This window comes from Equus asinus, chromosome 4, assembly GCF_041296235.1.
Source record: "Equus asinus isolate D_3611 breed Donkey chromosome 4, EquAss-T2T_v2, whole genome shotgun sequence".
Taxonomy (NCBI): Eukaryota; Metazoa; Chordata; class Mammalia; order Perissodactyla; family Equidae; genus Equus; species Equus asinus.
Genome location: NC_091793.1, coordinates 43970332 through 43985736, shown reverse-complemented (window position 1 = coordinate 43985736; position 15405 = coordinate 43970332). Strand labels below are relative to the sequence as shown.

Sequence of the window (15405 nt, the reverse complement as noted above, 5' to 3'; positions counted from 1 at the left end):
CAAGCTTACAAACCTAACAAAAATCTCTGTCTTTCCACCTTGGCAGATATATCCTTATGAAGATCTGGAAGTCCAAAATCAAATTATGACTTCTTGGACTTCTTAAGTTCTGTTTTGGAACATGGTGTTGTGGAGAGCTAGCTTCTGGTCTGAGGCCCGCCCCCCTTTTTCCCCCACCCTTGGCTCTATGTCCTGCAATTTGAAAGACCTCATACATACCTCAGGCCCCATGTCCAAGCTCCATCTATACCCCTAGCAAACAGCCACCCTTTGAGCACTCCTTGGGGTGGGCGTGCACCCAGTTGTGGCATGGTCTGCCTTCAGGAGGATTGAGTTTAGGAAGAGGCCCTGGAATTGGGTTCCAGGCCATTTGGTCAGAGAACTTTATGGTCCTAGGTATCTGGAGCGTCTCCTACAAGGGGATGATCCATAGGCTTTGAGTGGGCACACCACCTGGGCCCTATGCACTTCTCATCCTGAGTCTGGGGCATAGCTAAAGGAGGGCCATAGTGAGGCCCTCTAAGCCATGGGTCTCAGAGCTGGGGCCTCTCTTACCAGATTTAGAGTACTACTGATTCTAGAATCCAGGAGTGAAAACTTCTATTGGCCTAAGGAAAATTGCATAACATAGAAGAGATTTTGACACTGCCTTGTAATGTACTTCTTCAAGATATTAAAACAAGACGGAAGAGAAGTTATATATTAAAAACAGTTTCTTGAACACAATAGCCTTAATATTGGACTCTGAAAGTAACAATAACAAGTCTAATAACCAGTGGTGACAGAGAAAGCAGTTCTTTTACAGGAACCATCTTAAGTAACCAAATGGATGTACCTTGGAGCATACAAGTATTTCTTACATAATAGCTGCTATAAAAGTCCTATCATTCTACTCTTGAGAAGATCCTGAAATCAGCATGGATGCAATAAAAGCTGAGATATAGATGGAAGTTCATTACTTTTTTGGTGTCTTGGAAGCCAGTTACATTGCTCTATTGTTACGCTTTTATTTTTTTATTTTTCTCCCCAAAGCCCCCCGGTACATAGTTGTATATTCTTCGTTGTGGGTACTTCTAGTTGTGGTATGTGGGACGCTGCCTCAGCGTGGTTTGATGAGCAGTGCCATGTCCGCGTCCAGGATTTGAACCAACGAAACACTGGGCTGCCTGCAGCGGAGCGCGCGAACTTAACCACTCGGCCACCAGGGCAGCCCCTCTATTGTTACACTTTTAGATTCAAGATTTAAAGACAGATTTTTCTCAAGTGATCATATGAAACAGTAAGTATGTGTAAAAGTATGAAAATAAAAAAATATAAGGTAGGGCAACCGTTTTAGACTCATCTGAAAATATTTAGAAAGCATCATCATCAAGAAGTGTAAAAAACTTGAGTTTATGGAATTATTTCAAGGAAATTCCATCACCGCTAACAACCAAATCTTCAAACCTCGAAATTAAAGAGCAGATAAGTCTTTTATCAATTATTATTTGAGAAGAAAGAGAGCCTAGTAATCTGGTAGCACCATCATTCTCAGCAGTATCTAGACTGGCGAAGCTAGGCAGAAACAATCTTGATTTTCTACTGGCTTCGTTTGAAAGTGAGCATCTATATAGAATCGCAAATATGAAGTATAGTGACCACAGGATCAATCTCACAGCTCTCAGTACTATGAAATTATTTTTTTAAAAATTAATAGTAAAATGGTAATACAATTTTAAACATTTGACTACATTTTACACTTGTTCTAGTAACCCAGAAGTTCATTACATAATGGTGACGTATACTGTCAGCTGAATATTGATTTTTAACACTTGGCCATTTGGCATCCAGCAGGAATGTGTGCCCAGTATACCTCTAGCGTTTGTGTAAAAAAAAAAAAACCCAAAACTTTTGTGTAGTTTTGCTAAGGTTTTTAGAGTTAGTGAAATTATATACCTGTGTTCCATTTGCCATCTTTTCCCAGTGATCTCCACTTGTATTATGTTTTAAGAACCGGTGGCTTACTGGTGGGTTTAAGAACTGGTGGGAACTCAATCCAAGAGGCTTTTTGGCAGGAGAGGAGAATAAGAGGTCTTGAAAAACAAGCGGCAGCATTTAAGGGAGAAGAAAGTTATTAGAATGAGAGTTAAAAGGTGGCTTTAGTTTCATTTTGTTGGAAAATGAACTTTGTTCTGATAAATATAGTTAAGCATACAAACATTTAAGCAACTTGATAACTTTTCCAGGAACACTGAAATTTTGGCTGGCTTACCTCAAAGAAAATATTTCTAAAAGCAGCCTTCTTGAGCATTATCCAGTATTTGTTAGGGTTCAAATAATAGATTAAACATGCCAGTCCATTTTGAAATGGGCCGTGCTGTAAGGAATCTGGTTAAAAAAGAATACATGTGTTGCAAATTAAATTCTATTTAATTTGATCATGTATTACCATTAAAACTGAATAAAGGCGAATTTAATCCTAATCTTTTTATGTGAACTTTAGTTTATTTGTTGTGGTGGCCATATTTTATGTTAGATATTTTCCTCAAACGTCTGGTTGTATTATTTGTCTGTTCATATTTAAGAGGGGGGAACTCCCAAGCTGGGTAGAAGCTCAACACGTAGGAAATTTAATAGCACTGCAGGGTGGTCTAGCTGGGCCTTTCTTTGGGGGGGTAGGAGTGAAATTGCTGTCTTCGTAGGTCAAGAATTGTGTCACTGATCATATAAACTGAAGGAGTTATTAGGTTCTCAAAGCAATTAAAGCACTATAAACTAGATGGATACACCTTGGTATTATAGCTTGATGCCACAAGTTACTACTTTTTTCATCTACTAATTTGTTTACTGTAATTTTTTGTGGCTATTGAGATAGGAATGTCCCAGGCAATGCCCGGGGCCAAAGGCAGGAATGTTGTGGATGTGTTAGATCAGTGGTTCTCAAAGTGTGGTCTTCTGATCTGCAGCATCACAATTTGTTAGAAATGCAAATTCCCACTCCCACTCCAGGGCTACTGAATCAGAAATTCTGAGGGTGTGGTTCAACAATCTGTATTTTCATAGGCTCTCCAGATGATTCCAATACACGTCAAAGTTTGAGAACCACTGTTTAGTGAGCAGCATGGAGGCCAATAGGGCTGGGACCAAGTGAGAGATGAGGAAAATCACAGGGCGTGAGATCACCTTGTGGGCCACTGGAAGGACTTTGGCTATTGTGTGAAATGGGAGGCACTTGGAAGGTTTTGAACAGGGGGTGGTGTGATCTGATACATATTTCTAACATTATTTTGACTGTTGTGTTGGGACAGGGCTCTAGGAGGCCAAGGACTGAAGAGGGGACGCAGGTTGGGAGTCTGTTGCAGTAATACGGCCTACAAATGATGTTGGCTTGCGTCAGGGCGGTGGCCATGGATATATGAGACATAGTTGGAGCCCAGAACTAATTTTCAGCGAGCCAACAGAAGTGGCTGATGGATTAGCTGAAATTAAAGACCGGGAGTGGTTACTTGAAATTTTCTCTGGATTTGAGAGTGGTAAAAATAAACAAATTAGTAGATGGAAAAATAGTAACTTGTCAAGCTATGATGACATGGTATATTCATCTAGTTTGTGGTGTTTTAATTGCTTAGGGAATTTGATCTCAAGTTTGCCAGGCAGAGTACTACCGTTCTTGCAAAATGCTAGAGAACCTTTATCAGCTGTATTCCAATTCTGTTACTCCACCGACTGTTAAACCAACTCAAAATCTCGAGAGGCTCACCTTCTTAGACTCTTCACTCACTGTTCTCTATTTGAAATTTTTATTACTCTTGACTTTGAGAGCCCACAGTCTCCTTATTCTCCCATCTTCCATGGCGGCTGCTTAGTCTACTTTTTTGATTTCTTTTTCTCTGCTCATCCTCTTGATATGAGGTTTTCTTGAAGTTTTACATGTTCTTCCTCAGTAGTTTCGCCTAGTCCACCACTGATGGCACACTGCTGTCTCTCAGATCCATATCTCTAGTCTCTTTCCTAACCTCCAGAGCTGAATTTTCAACTATCTGTACCACTCAGTACATTCAAAACTAAACTCATTATCTTCTCTTACTCCAGCCATGCTTTCTATAATTCGTATCAGTTTATTAACTTACCAATAACCCCCCTCATCCAGTTACTGTCTAGACTGTCAGTTCCACCCATGAAACCTCTTTTCCCTTTCTCTTATGCCCCACCTGCCACTATGTTAATTTAGTTGCCTCTTGTCTCTAACTGGGACTGCTGTAGCACATTCCTAACTGTACCGGCTGGTTCCAGGGAGAAGGGAGGATGAGTGTAATTTCTTTTGTAACTTAAAACAAGCACTGTTTGAAATTCAGCTTTTCATCTACGTGCAAAAAATGTCTTTTTAAAATTTTACAATTTTCCTATGCATTATTTATTTTCACTTGTAAAACCAGGAGTAAAAATCATTATAGTTATAGAAGGCCAGTCTATGATTACTTTAATCTTTTTCTCTGTTAAAGGGTCTTTTCTCATTTTTATAATAGTCTACCAGAGAGTCAGGATAAATGAGCTTATAGGATTATAAGGAAGGCCTTGGGTAAGTATAAACATAGAGAATTTAAAACACAAGATATCAGATATGGCCTACTCACTCAATCTGTTGAAGGTCAGTTGTCTTTAAAACTTGTTATTCTATAAAGCTAAAGATTAAATGTTCACAGATAAAAAGATATTTCAATAAAATAGATTTTCTATCTTAACAAGGGAGACTTAATAATGTCAAATCCAAGCCAACTTTATCTTGCTCTCTTAAGTCAAAATTTATTTCCAAAGGTATGATGATCAACTTGAATAATTTTTCCTGGGTTTTTATCTTTTCAACAGTAGATATATATTATAGTAGATATTGTTATAGATATATAACAGTAATAAATAACTGGAAAATAAACCAAGTACAGTGGTTCTATAAATTGTTGGGTTTAAATTCTATTGTCTGAGGCCTAAAATTTTATGCTTCTGAATGCTAGATATAAAAGAGTCAAAAAGTGGTATCCACTGTCCTAAAGACAGTATTTAAAAAAAATGTCTGTAAAACTATTTCCCAGGAGCAAATTGCCTAGCACAATTTGATGAGCTCTTTCCCACTCTAGGCAAAACTGATTTCTGTTGTCTTAAACCTCTTATCAGAGAACTCTTGATTCTCTGAAATTATTTTATAATATTTTACCTCTTTAATTCGAAAAATCTTTTTGAGCCCGTACGATATACAAAGCACTGCCCTGTGTGCTAGGGAATCAGCAATAAACAAAACAGAAAATGTTCCTGCCTTCATTGAGCTTACACTCTAGTGGAGGGAAAGCCTCTTTCTCTAATAATTTTATGTTAGACTTCCAATTCAAATTGTAAAATTTCTAAAATAAAGAAAAATTAAAGCCCCAAATAATTATATGAACAACCATGGAATAATTTAGATACAACTACAATCTCAGTATTATTTTCTAAATTTGATATAATTCTAAATTTTACATGTTCTTGTCAGACAACCTGATTGTTAGATAGAAATAGATTGCATATTCCTATTAGTTCTTCATTTTAAGGTATGTTTCTTAAGTTATAAATACCAACCTCTAGTCGTAGCTTTGTGGATTAAAAATACTTATCTTTAACCTAAAACCATTTCAATCAACTAGATTTTTAGCTCCCCCCTTTCTTTGAAGCTTTATTGAGATATAATTGACACACAGGAAACTCAACAAATTCAAAGTCTATTCTTTGATGAGTTTCAATACATAATATGTACCTGTGAAACTACCACAATTGAGATTATGAGCATATGCATCACCCCTGTACATTCAGAAAGATATGAGGGTGTGTATGTGTGTGTTTTAGAATATTATGTTTTATTATAAAATATTTCAAGCATATAAAAATATATGACAGGGTTCCCAATTCCAGTTAATGGTGGAGTGAAGTGGTTGAGTGAACCTTCCCAGAGATTAACAATTACAAAATCTAGATAAACTATTTGAAGGCAATGGAAAATGATCAAAAGCAGATCGAAATTAGAGTTTACCCTTAAAAGAGCATAACTACAATGAGTAAGAATTACAAAATTTGTGGCTTTTTTTTTGCCTGAGGGAGTTCCTCAATCCCTGTATTTCATGTGCCAGAAAACCCACAGTCTTACCAGCTTGAGGTGGGAGAGATCAAGGAGTATGGCAAAAAAAAAAAAAAAAAAAAAAGACAGAAACATGGGAGGGGCCTCTACTTGAAAGACAAATGTACTGGCTAAGAATTGTGAGTTTCTTGCTTTTTTGAGTAAGTGCCTTCTGTGACTTATGCATAGTCACAGTGGCAGAAAGTTGAAGTTTATTGGCTTGAATTATCAGATAACAGAGCTTAGAGCTGACAGAGCAGGTGGAAATTTATAGGGAAATCCCAGCAGCAAGAAAACTTCAGAAAGGATGAGCCACAAAATCTGAGCATAAATCCTGTCCAAATCTTTGGCTGACAATTAAACTACACAAGTATAGAAAAGATCCCCAAAGGGCTAGCCTAAAAAGCAATAGTTGGTAACTGAAAGAACGAAGCAGAGATGTGTCCTGCTCCACACTGTAGGAGAGGCAAGAGTCTGTGGTTTGAGTCTAGGCGAATTAACTGCTTGTTAGAAGGGAAATTCAGTATTCCTAAGAAGAACATAATGTTATCCAGTTATTATAACACATTATCACACTGTCTAGTTTTTAACCAAAAATCACTAGATATGGAAAGAAACACAAAAGTGTGATTCATATTCAGCCAATGGAAAGTGACCAAAGTGGGCCCAGAGGTTGTATTTAACAAAACTTTTCAAAGTAACTGGTATAAATATATTTAAAGAACTAAAGGGAAAAAATGTTCAAAGAATTAAGCAAATCTGTTGGTGAACTGATAGGAAATCTTAAGAGAAATATGGAAACTCTAAAAAAGAATCAGATGGAAATTCTAGAATAAAAAGTACATTAACCATAATGAAAAGTTTACTTGATGGGGTCAATATCAGATTGATGATAGCAGACAAAAGAAGTCATAAATTTGTGGATTGACAGAAATTATCCAGTATGCAGAACTGAGAGGAGTAAAAGAAGGTTGAAGAAATACAAATAGAGCCTCAGGTACCTATGGGACAATATAATGATGTTAAACATATATGTGATATATTGGTATACTAAATATGGTCAAATTTAAATATTTGACAAAGCCAGCTAGTAGAAGTATAAATGTTTGTTTTTTTTTTTTTTTAAAAATGACTGTTGTATAAAGTTATCTTACCGCTTTTAAAAAATTAACCTTATTGAAGTATAATTTACATACAATAATATGCACCCATATTAAGTGTATCATTTGATGAGTTTTGAGAAATATATTAAACTGTGTAACTACCACCACAAAAAAGATGTAGAACATTTCCCTCGCCCCAAAATGTTCCCTCATACTCCTTTGCCATCAATCCTGTCACCACCTCTGGCCCCAAATAATCACTGATCTTTTGGTCACTTTTTTAGGATTTCATATAAATAGTATCATGCAGTTTTCTCATTGATTATTTGAATAACAGTGTTTGCCAGGTTTCTCCAATATAAAGTTACATTTTACCCCTTTGTAATTAGTAAGTAATCTGTAGGAAGATACTTTGAGATTGTGGAAATTTCCTTTTTCTTAACCAAATTTAGCAAGTTGCCTTAGCATATATTAGTGCTTTTTGGCTAATCCATTATTACTTTGAAGGTTGCTAAATGGTGATTTTCTAATTCTGTTATTCCTTCTACATTTATTAGTTAGCATTCTACTAATGAAAAACTCTCCCTGTCTTTCCTCTCTATCCATCCATACATCCATCCACCTATCTATCCATCCATCCATCCATCCGTCTATCCATCTATCCATCTATCCATCTGTCCATCCACTCATCCATCTGTCTGTCCATCCACCCATCCATTCATCCTCAATATGGACTCAATGGATTCTTGTTTTATTCAATGGGTTATCATCTATTACTACCATTAGTCATTTTGATGCCAAGATTGTCTCGGATTTTCCCAGGGGGAAGCCCTTTCAAATTGGTTCTGGTTTCCTTTAGACATGGCCCCATTATTTTTTGAGCACTTTGATACTTTCTGGCACAACAAGATATTCCAGGTTCATCTTATACTTTCCCTGTCCTAGCCTGGAATCAGCCATTTCTGTAAGGAGGCCTAGTTTCTTTTAGGTGGGAATAGCATTTAGAGATTTTAGGCTTTTTAAGCTGAGTGGTTCCATACTACTAATTAACTCATACTAATATTTTATGGGACTTTTTTGCATATTTCTATGATTTGATTTGTGGTATCCATAAGAGAAGTCATTTAGTCAAATTGTCACCCTTTGTGCAAGACTGCAGGTGTGTCTTTCTAGGTAGATGAGGATCTACCTGTTTGAAAACTTTAGAAGAGCAGATTTTACAGCCTCTGGGAAAAAATGTACCAATATTCAGTGGCTAACACTCAAGGATTTTATGCAATTTATGCTCACTTTTCTAGTTCTTCTCTAAATGGAAACAAAATTTTTCCCTAAAACTTTCCCCTTCCTCCCACTTCTTTGTTTTCCTTTTACCCCTTCCACTTTTTCATTCTTCCTCTTGTTCTCTTCCAAATGTTTAGTGTCTTGCTGTATACAAGCCACTCTTTAGCTGGCTTCCAGTTCCTCATATTTTTAGAGTGATCTTAGTTTATATTATGGTTTTCATCTTAATGCTCTTCACATTTTACTGTCATTTATGTTGTAGAACCCAAATTTAGACAAAAAGCTGCAACTATTTCTTTTACTAGTTGCCAATTTTTATTTTTTAATTTTTTTGGAAGATTGGCCCTGAGCTAACATGTTGCCCATCTTCCTCTTTTTTTTTTTTTCCTTCCCCAAAGCCTCAGTACATAGTTGTATATCCTGGTCATAAGTCATTCTGATTCTTCTGTGTGGGATGCCACTAAAGCATGGCTTGATGAGTGGTGTGTAGGTCTGCACCCAGGATCCAAGACGGCAAACTCTGGGCTGCTGAAGCGAAGCATGTGAACTTAACCACTTGGCCACGGGGCCAGCCCCTAGTTGCTGATTTTTAAATTCACCAATTATGTGTTTTTAATAAAATTTCTGAGTATACTAGTACTACTTGTTCTCTGATGAAAATTTGAAAAATCCACTAAAGAAAAAGAAGAAAATAAAACCATCCATAAAACCATCACCCAGAAATAACAATAGTTTATTTTTTTGTATACCTGTTTTTTTGTACATATACTTCATACTTGTTTTCTTAAGACGTACTTCAATGGGGGCTTTCAGTACACTTGTTTCAAGTATTTACATATTAAACATTTTTTTCTAGTGTCAGTTATAGCAACTGTATTTGTAAATCTGTAGTTTCAAGGTCATACCAACCAACTTTTATCTTTAGCCCCAATAAATCTTATCCTAGCTATAACTCATGTTCTTCAGGGTCAGATAAATAACATATAACATGCATTTATGAACCGGAATGGTTTAGGGATTATAAAAAGCAGACTTTACCTAAAGGCATTCAGATTCAGAAATTTAAAACCACTGTGTTGGCCAAAGATGACACATCTTCAGGCTCTGGCCACCTTAGCTCGACTGTTTCCTAAAAAACTAGGTGGTGTCTCTGCAAAAATACTGGCCTATTTTTCTAGTACTTTAAGATATCCGTAATTTAAATAAATCTGGGTTAAACAGAAGACTTTATCAGATCATACCCTGCTATAGTTTATCACCTTCCAAGTTCTTAGTTCCTCTAGCTGAGCACCATCAGGTCATCTAATCTAATAAAAGCAGGTCTAGCAAAAGCCTTTAAACACAACATTCATGCTACCCCTTCTCTGCTCTGAAAAAATTTAGACGGTTCGTATTAATCCTAGGCCACTGGACAGTAGGGTGAGTCAGCTCAATTCTTGGTGCAGCTTCTACAAGAAAGAGGACACAAAGGTCAATTTTCTGTGTCCTCTCATACCCCCACCCCCGCCCCCACCTCCAATGCATGCCCATACCATAACTATTTTCCCTAACTAGGTAAATTTGAGTCAACGTTTCTCTTTATTTTATTTTATTTTATTTTTTTGAGGAAGATTAGCCCTGAGCTAACATCTGCTACCAATCCTCCTTTTTTTTTTTTTTTTTTGTCGCTGAGGAAGACTGGCCCTGAGCCGACATACGTCCCCATCTTACTCTACTTTATATGTGGGATGTCTGCCACAGCATGGCTTGACAAGTGATGCTTAGGTCTGCACGCAGGATCTGAACCAGCAAACTCCAGGCCGCTGAAGCAGAACGTGCGAACTTAACTGCTGCACCACTGAGCCGGCCTCTAGTTTAATTTCTTTAATCCTTACTTGTAAAAGTCTTTCCTTTGTTAAAGAGGTTATTAATATTTGTGAATATATTCTACTTTTTATTTTTTGTTTCACATGATGCATTATGATTTCATATCAAATTATATTTCGTGAAATATATTTTATTTCACGTCATACATTAACTTGCTGTTCATTATTTATCTTAGACTAAAAGAATTACAGATTCAAGACTTCTAGATCTGGAGGAGACTTAGAGATTGTGATCATCATCATTTGTAAAACAGATTAATTCAATAGTGCGAGGTTGCTCTGTTGGTCTGGGTTTGGTCAGGAAAAGAGAGCCGTGGTATGTACTGTGGCACGAAGGAATCTAATAGAGCAGTTTGGGCTTACACAAAAGTGGGAGAAGTTGAAGTGAAGACCTGTGATGGAAGAACAGAGAAACAGCCGGAAGCGCTGGAGCAGGGGAGGAAAGCCAGGAGGGCATTGCCGCAAAGAGGTCTGGGTGCCTTCCATGCCTGACCTCCAGGACCTTCCAAAAATAGTGGCCTTTCCTTCACTCTGTCTCTCAAATCTTAGGCAAGTTCCTCTCACTGGTAGACTGCAATCTGAAGCTCTAAGGAAGGGGATTTTGAAGAATGTCGCTTTAGGCTTTAGAAGGGACTGGTGGTGGTGGTACAAAGTGGATCTGGCACAGGTGCATACCTAATTCATAGCACTCATTCCTTCTGCCACTCTACCTTTCTTGATCTTTCCCTAGAGCTTAATATACGTGTGTCTCCATTGGTCATCAAGCAATCCTGGAGTCTTGACATCTTATACTGTTTCATGGAATCATTTTAGATTGTTTCCAATACCTATAGTCATCTTTCTAAAAGTTATTAAAAATAACACTAATTTCTCTCATACCTATTTTTTGAACACTAAACCTGAGGTAGGTCCACTCTTTAAACATTGCTTGTACCTTATTACTCATTTGAGCAAAGACCCAGGTTGCTAGAGCTACAAACACAAATTTCATCAATAATTTAGATTTCCAGGCTTAGGAAAGAAATGTGCAAATAAAGACACCATGAATAATTATTCTGAAACACTGAGAAATCGTAATATTTGCATCTGCTGGATGCTTTGAGACTACAGTCCAGGGTGAGGTTAGGGAGTAGAATCTGTTTGCTGAACTGATAGAGGAAATGTTGACGTAGCGCTTCGCCTGCTGGTCTGAAGCCAGTGAGCTAAACTGTAGTCTGTCCATGGTTAAAACTACCCATAAATAACAATCCTTGTGTGTCTCCCACTTTTCCCATTCACCCATCTTCCATGACCCAGCAGATGATGAATAATTGAAACCCAGCTCCATATAGTGTTTTTAATAATGATTGTTCATTGCTTTCCAAATGACTGCATTCGAAAAACTCGTCAGATTTGGACATACATTATTTGAATCCTAAGTGGTTGAAAAGCACGATTTAGCTTACAGAGCAATTGAATATGTGAACAATACTACTATTTTTTTGGAGAGTATTCTTGCATTTAGCAGAAAGATGTATAAATGACAGTAGTGAGATACATGATCAAAATTCATATATGGAGGCCTGCCCCGTGGCCGAGTGGTTAAGTTCACGCGCTCCGCTGCAGGCAGCCCAGTGTTTCGTCAGTTCGAATCCTGGGCGCGGACATGGTACTGCTCATCAAACCACGCTGAGGCGGCGTCCCACATGCCACAACTAGAAGGACCCACAACGAAGAATAGACAACTATGTACTGGGGGGCTTTGGAGAGAAAAAAGGAAAAAAAATAAAATCTTTAAAAAAAAAATTCATGTATGAACTGAATGAATTTTTTATTGCTAACAGTTTTAGTTATGACTCAAATATAAATTATATATAAATGAATGATTTGTTTATATCTGGGTTTTTTGTCAGTAATTCTTCAAATTACATTACTTTCATGATGTGGAATTAAATGCTAGCAGCTCAAATTATGTAATTATTGGGGCCATCCCTGTGGCATAGCATTTAAGTTTGCACACTCCACTTCAGTGGCCCGGGGTTCGCCGGTTCAGATGCCAGGTGCAGACCTATGCATTGCTCATCAAGCCATGCTGTGGCAGGTGTCCCACATATAAAATAGAGGAAGACGGGCATGGATGTTAGCTCAGGGCCAATCTTCCTCAGCAAAAAGAGGAGGATTGGCGGCAGATGTTAGCTCAGGGCTGATCTTCCTCAAAAAAAAAAAAAAATTATGTAATTATTTATATTGGGCCTCAGTACATAAAATTCGGCATATTAGGATGACACTTGATGATGTTAGTTGTAAAATAACATCAGTGGGCAGATGGAAAGTATTAACTGGTCCACTGGTTCCTGTGAGCTAGTTATTAAGTAAAAAACAAACATTATTTTTTCTGAATATCTCAGGCAAGCTGAATGTGAGATGCAAGACTGGTAGTAAATTCAGAGTTATATTTAAAGTGCAGTGTGAGCTCATCAGATTTACCAAAGAATCATCTTTGGCTTTAAGACTTCATTGCTGTTTAAGCAGAGTAGAGAGCATGTAGATTATTCAGTGATACATGAAAATATCCACTTTAACAGGTAAATATTGGGAAGATGGATTCACCCATTGAAAAGTGGAACCTAATAATTGGCAACTTGGCTTTAAAGCAGGTAAGTGATACACATATTTGTTTACAGATCTTGGGTTTACGGATCTTGGGAATTACCTGTAAGAGCGGAATAAATTTTAGTGCTGTTGAGTCTACCATTTAATTGTTTCAGGGAACTCAGAACAATTTGGTGTCATGAAAAAGTGAGAATAAATTGCTCCCATGACCTCTGAAAGTTTTCTTTCTCTGGAAATTGATCAGGTTCTTCTAAATATGAAAAACACATAATATGCAAAATATAGAAAAAACAAAATATTTTCTATCATAAGTTTGTAATAGTGCCAGAATTTGAGTTAGCATTGTACAAATAAATATTTAGTACTTCATTGCTTAGATGCTATTTTTTTACTTTGATTTTTTTAAGTAAATCCTCTAATTAAACTTAGCTTTGTTTTATATATTACGGCCAGATGTTTGTTGAAGCTGAGCTTTCCTCAGTTTGTTAATGTCACTAGTGTTAATATAAATGAACACATTAAACTGTCAATTATATATACACTAAACCGTGGATTATATATAGATTATCTACAGCTCTCTCTAATCTCAGGTGAATATCTCCTCCTCTCTCGCCGCCCTCTCCTGTCCCCAGGACGTAAGACTGCAGCCCCCATAAGGCTCTAGCAACTGTGAGCTTAGGGAATGCTCACTCACTTTAATGTTAGCTCCACTAGGACATAATGTTGAGAACATGGTTGCAGAAAAGTAATTTCATGTAATGCATTTCAAAGACAAAGAAATAAAGGAATTTTTGGAATATGGGCTTTTAAAAAAATGTGCAGCTGCTTCTAAGATCACAGGGTTAGAAATGAGAAAATCTGGGATCTAATCTCAGCTCTAACATTAACCACCTGTATAACCTTTGTTAATCTACTTCACCTGCCCGGGCTTCACTTGCCTCTTTAAGTCACAGTATTGCATTAGAGATGTCTGTGATCCCTTTCAGCTTGAAACTGCAGGAATCTGAGCAGGAGTGATAATCAAAATATTTACCAACCAGTAGACTACTGTAAATTAATCTATAAATAAAAATTTGAAAATATATTTCATTTTGTTCTTTAAATACCCTAAACTCTTACCAAGTAATATGAGTTGTAAATTATTCATCAAATCATCCTAATAATTTCCATCTCAGCTTTTAATTTTTCCTTCCACTCTTAGTCTCCACCCTTCCCTTGTCCTCCTCTCTCCATGCAACTGTTGGTCAGGATGGGAGCCAGAGAAGTCTGAGGATTCACTGATCCTAGTTGCCATAGCCTGAAGTCTGTGTCTTTGCCTGTCTCACTCCACCAAGGATGCATGAGAAACAGGGAAGCCCACACAGACCCATCAGGACACAATTGGTGCCAGCCAGTCAGGCAGCAACTGGTGGGAGCCCAGTTACCTGTGCACAAAAGCAGAAGGGAGAGGAAAAGGTGTTCGGGGTGTGTTGGGGCGGGGGCATCAGTGGAGGCGGGGCACTGGTTGTGCTGTCTCCAAGGCTCCATCTGCTAAAGCTTGTGGAGTAGATGAGCATGGGGAGGGGAGTGGGATGGGCTAGCAAAGGCTTCTCTGACTGGGCGCTGGCTGTGGAAGGTGGAGGTGGGGAAGAATGGAAAGGATAGAGGAGGTTCATGGTCTCACTGGGTGGGCTATTTGCTCTTCTGGCTATTAAGTGGGATCTCAAGCAGATTACCTGTCACAGATTTCTGTACAACTGTACGAGGTGGCCACCTCAACCAGTGCATAAGTTGTCAAATTAAGCAAAGTTCCTAATCTCATTGAAGAACCATTACCTCACCAGGAGGGATGTGCCCCACACCAACATCTATGGCCCCTGCTAATCTCTGCAGCTACTTGTTGAACCCAGACTTCACTCTTCTGTTGGGTACAGTTAGACATTTCTTTTGCAGGTTGAGAGAACAGGACTTCCTCATCTGAGCTGTGTGCTTCCCTTTCCTCGTAAATAGCTAGCTAGATACATAGATGCGTACATATAGACATGCCATGATGTCTGCAGGAGGCTTCTTAGCTCTGTATTTTAGTGTCAAACCAGAAAAATGTTGGAATCACCATGCTAGAATTTATATCATTTATTAATTTTACTGCTTTTATATATTATATTATTTATCAACCAGGACGAAAATGCTGAAATATTTAAACTGGTACAGCCGTAATGGTGCTTACAGCTTGAATCCCAGCTCTGAATCTGTGGGTGACATCAGCAGGAACTGTAATGAGAGGTCGGGGGCTGTAATCTAGGAAATCTGGACTCGCTAGCCCCGGCTGTTCCTTAATTTACTATATGACAGGATCAGACGGCTTGGGGTTTTCTCCCAGAGCCCTGGATTCCAGTACATGGATTGGCTTCAAAATCTGTGAGCACCTAGAAATTCTACTCAAAATATTAAGTGCATCTATATTTTC

General features: G+C 37.9%; 1 protein-coding gene across 8 annotated transcripts in view; it reads left to right on the top strand.

Annotated features, from left to right (window-relative positions):
• SLC41A2 (solute carrier family 41 member 2) overlaps nucleotides 1-15405 on the top strand; it is a 121778-nt gene that overhangs the window by 47136 nt on the left and 59237 nt on the right. For all 8 annotated transcript variants that reach the window (XR_011502673.1, XM_044746345.2, XM_044746342.2 and 5 more), the window contains one exon: nucleotides 12932-13003. Coding sequence is in view for 7 of the 8 variants with exons in the window: in XM_044746345.2 (XP_044602280.1) it covers nucleotides 12932-13003 (72 nt within the window). In the remaining variant the exon portion in view is untranslated. The remainder of the gene's footprint in view (nucleotides 1-12931; nucleotides 13004-15405) is intronic.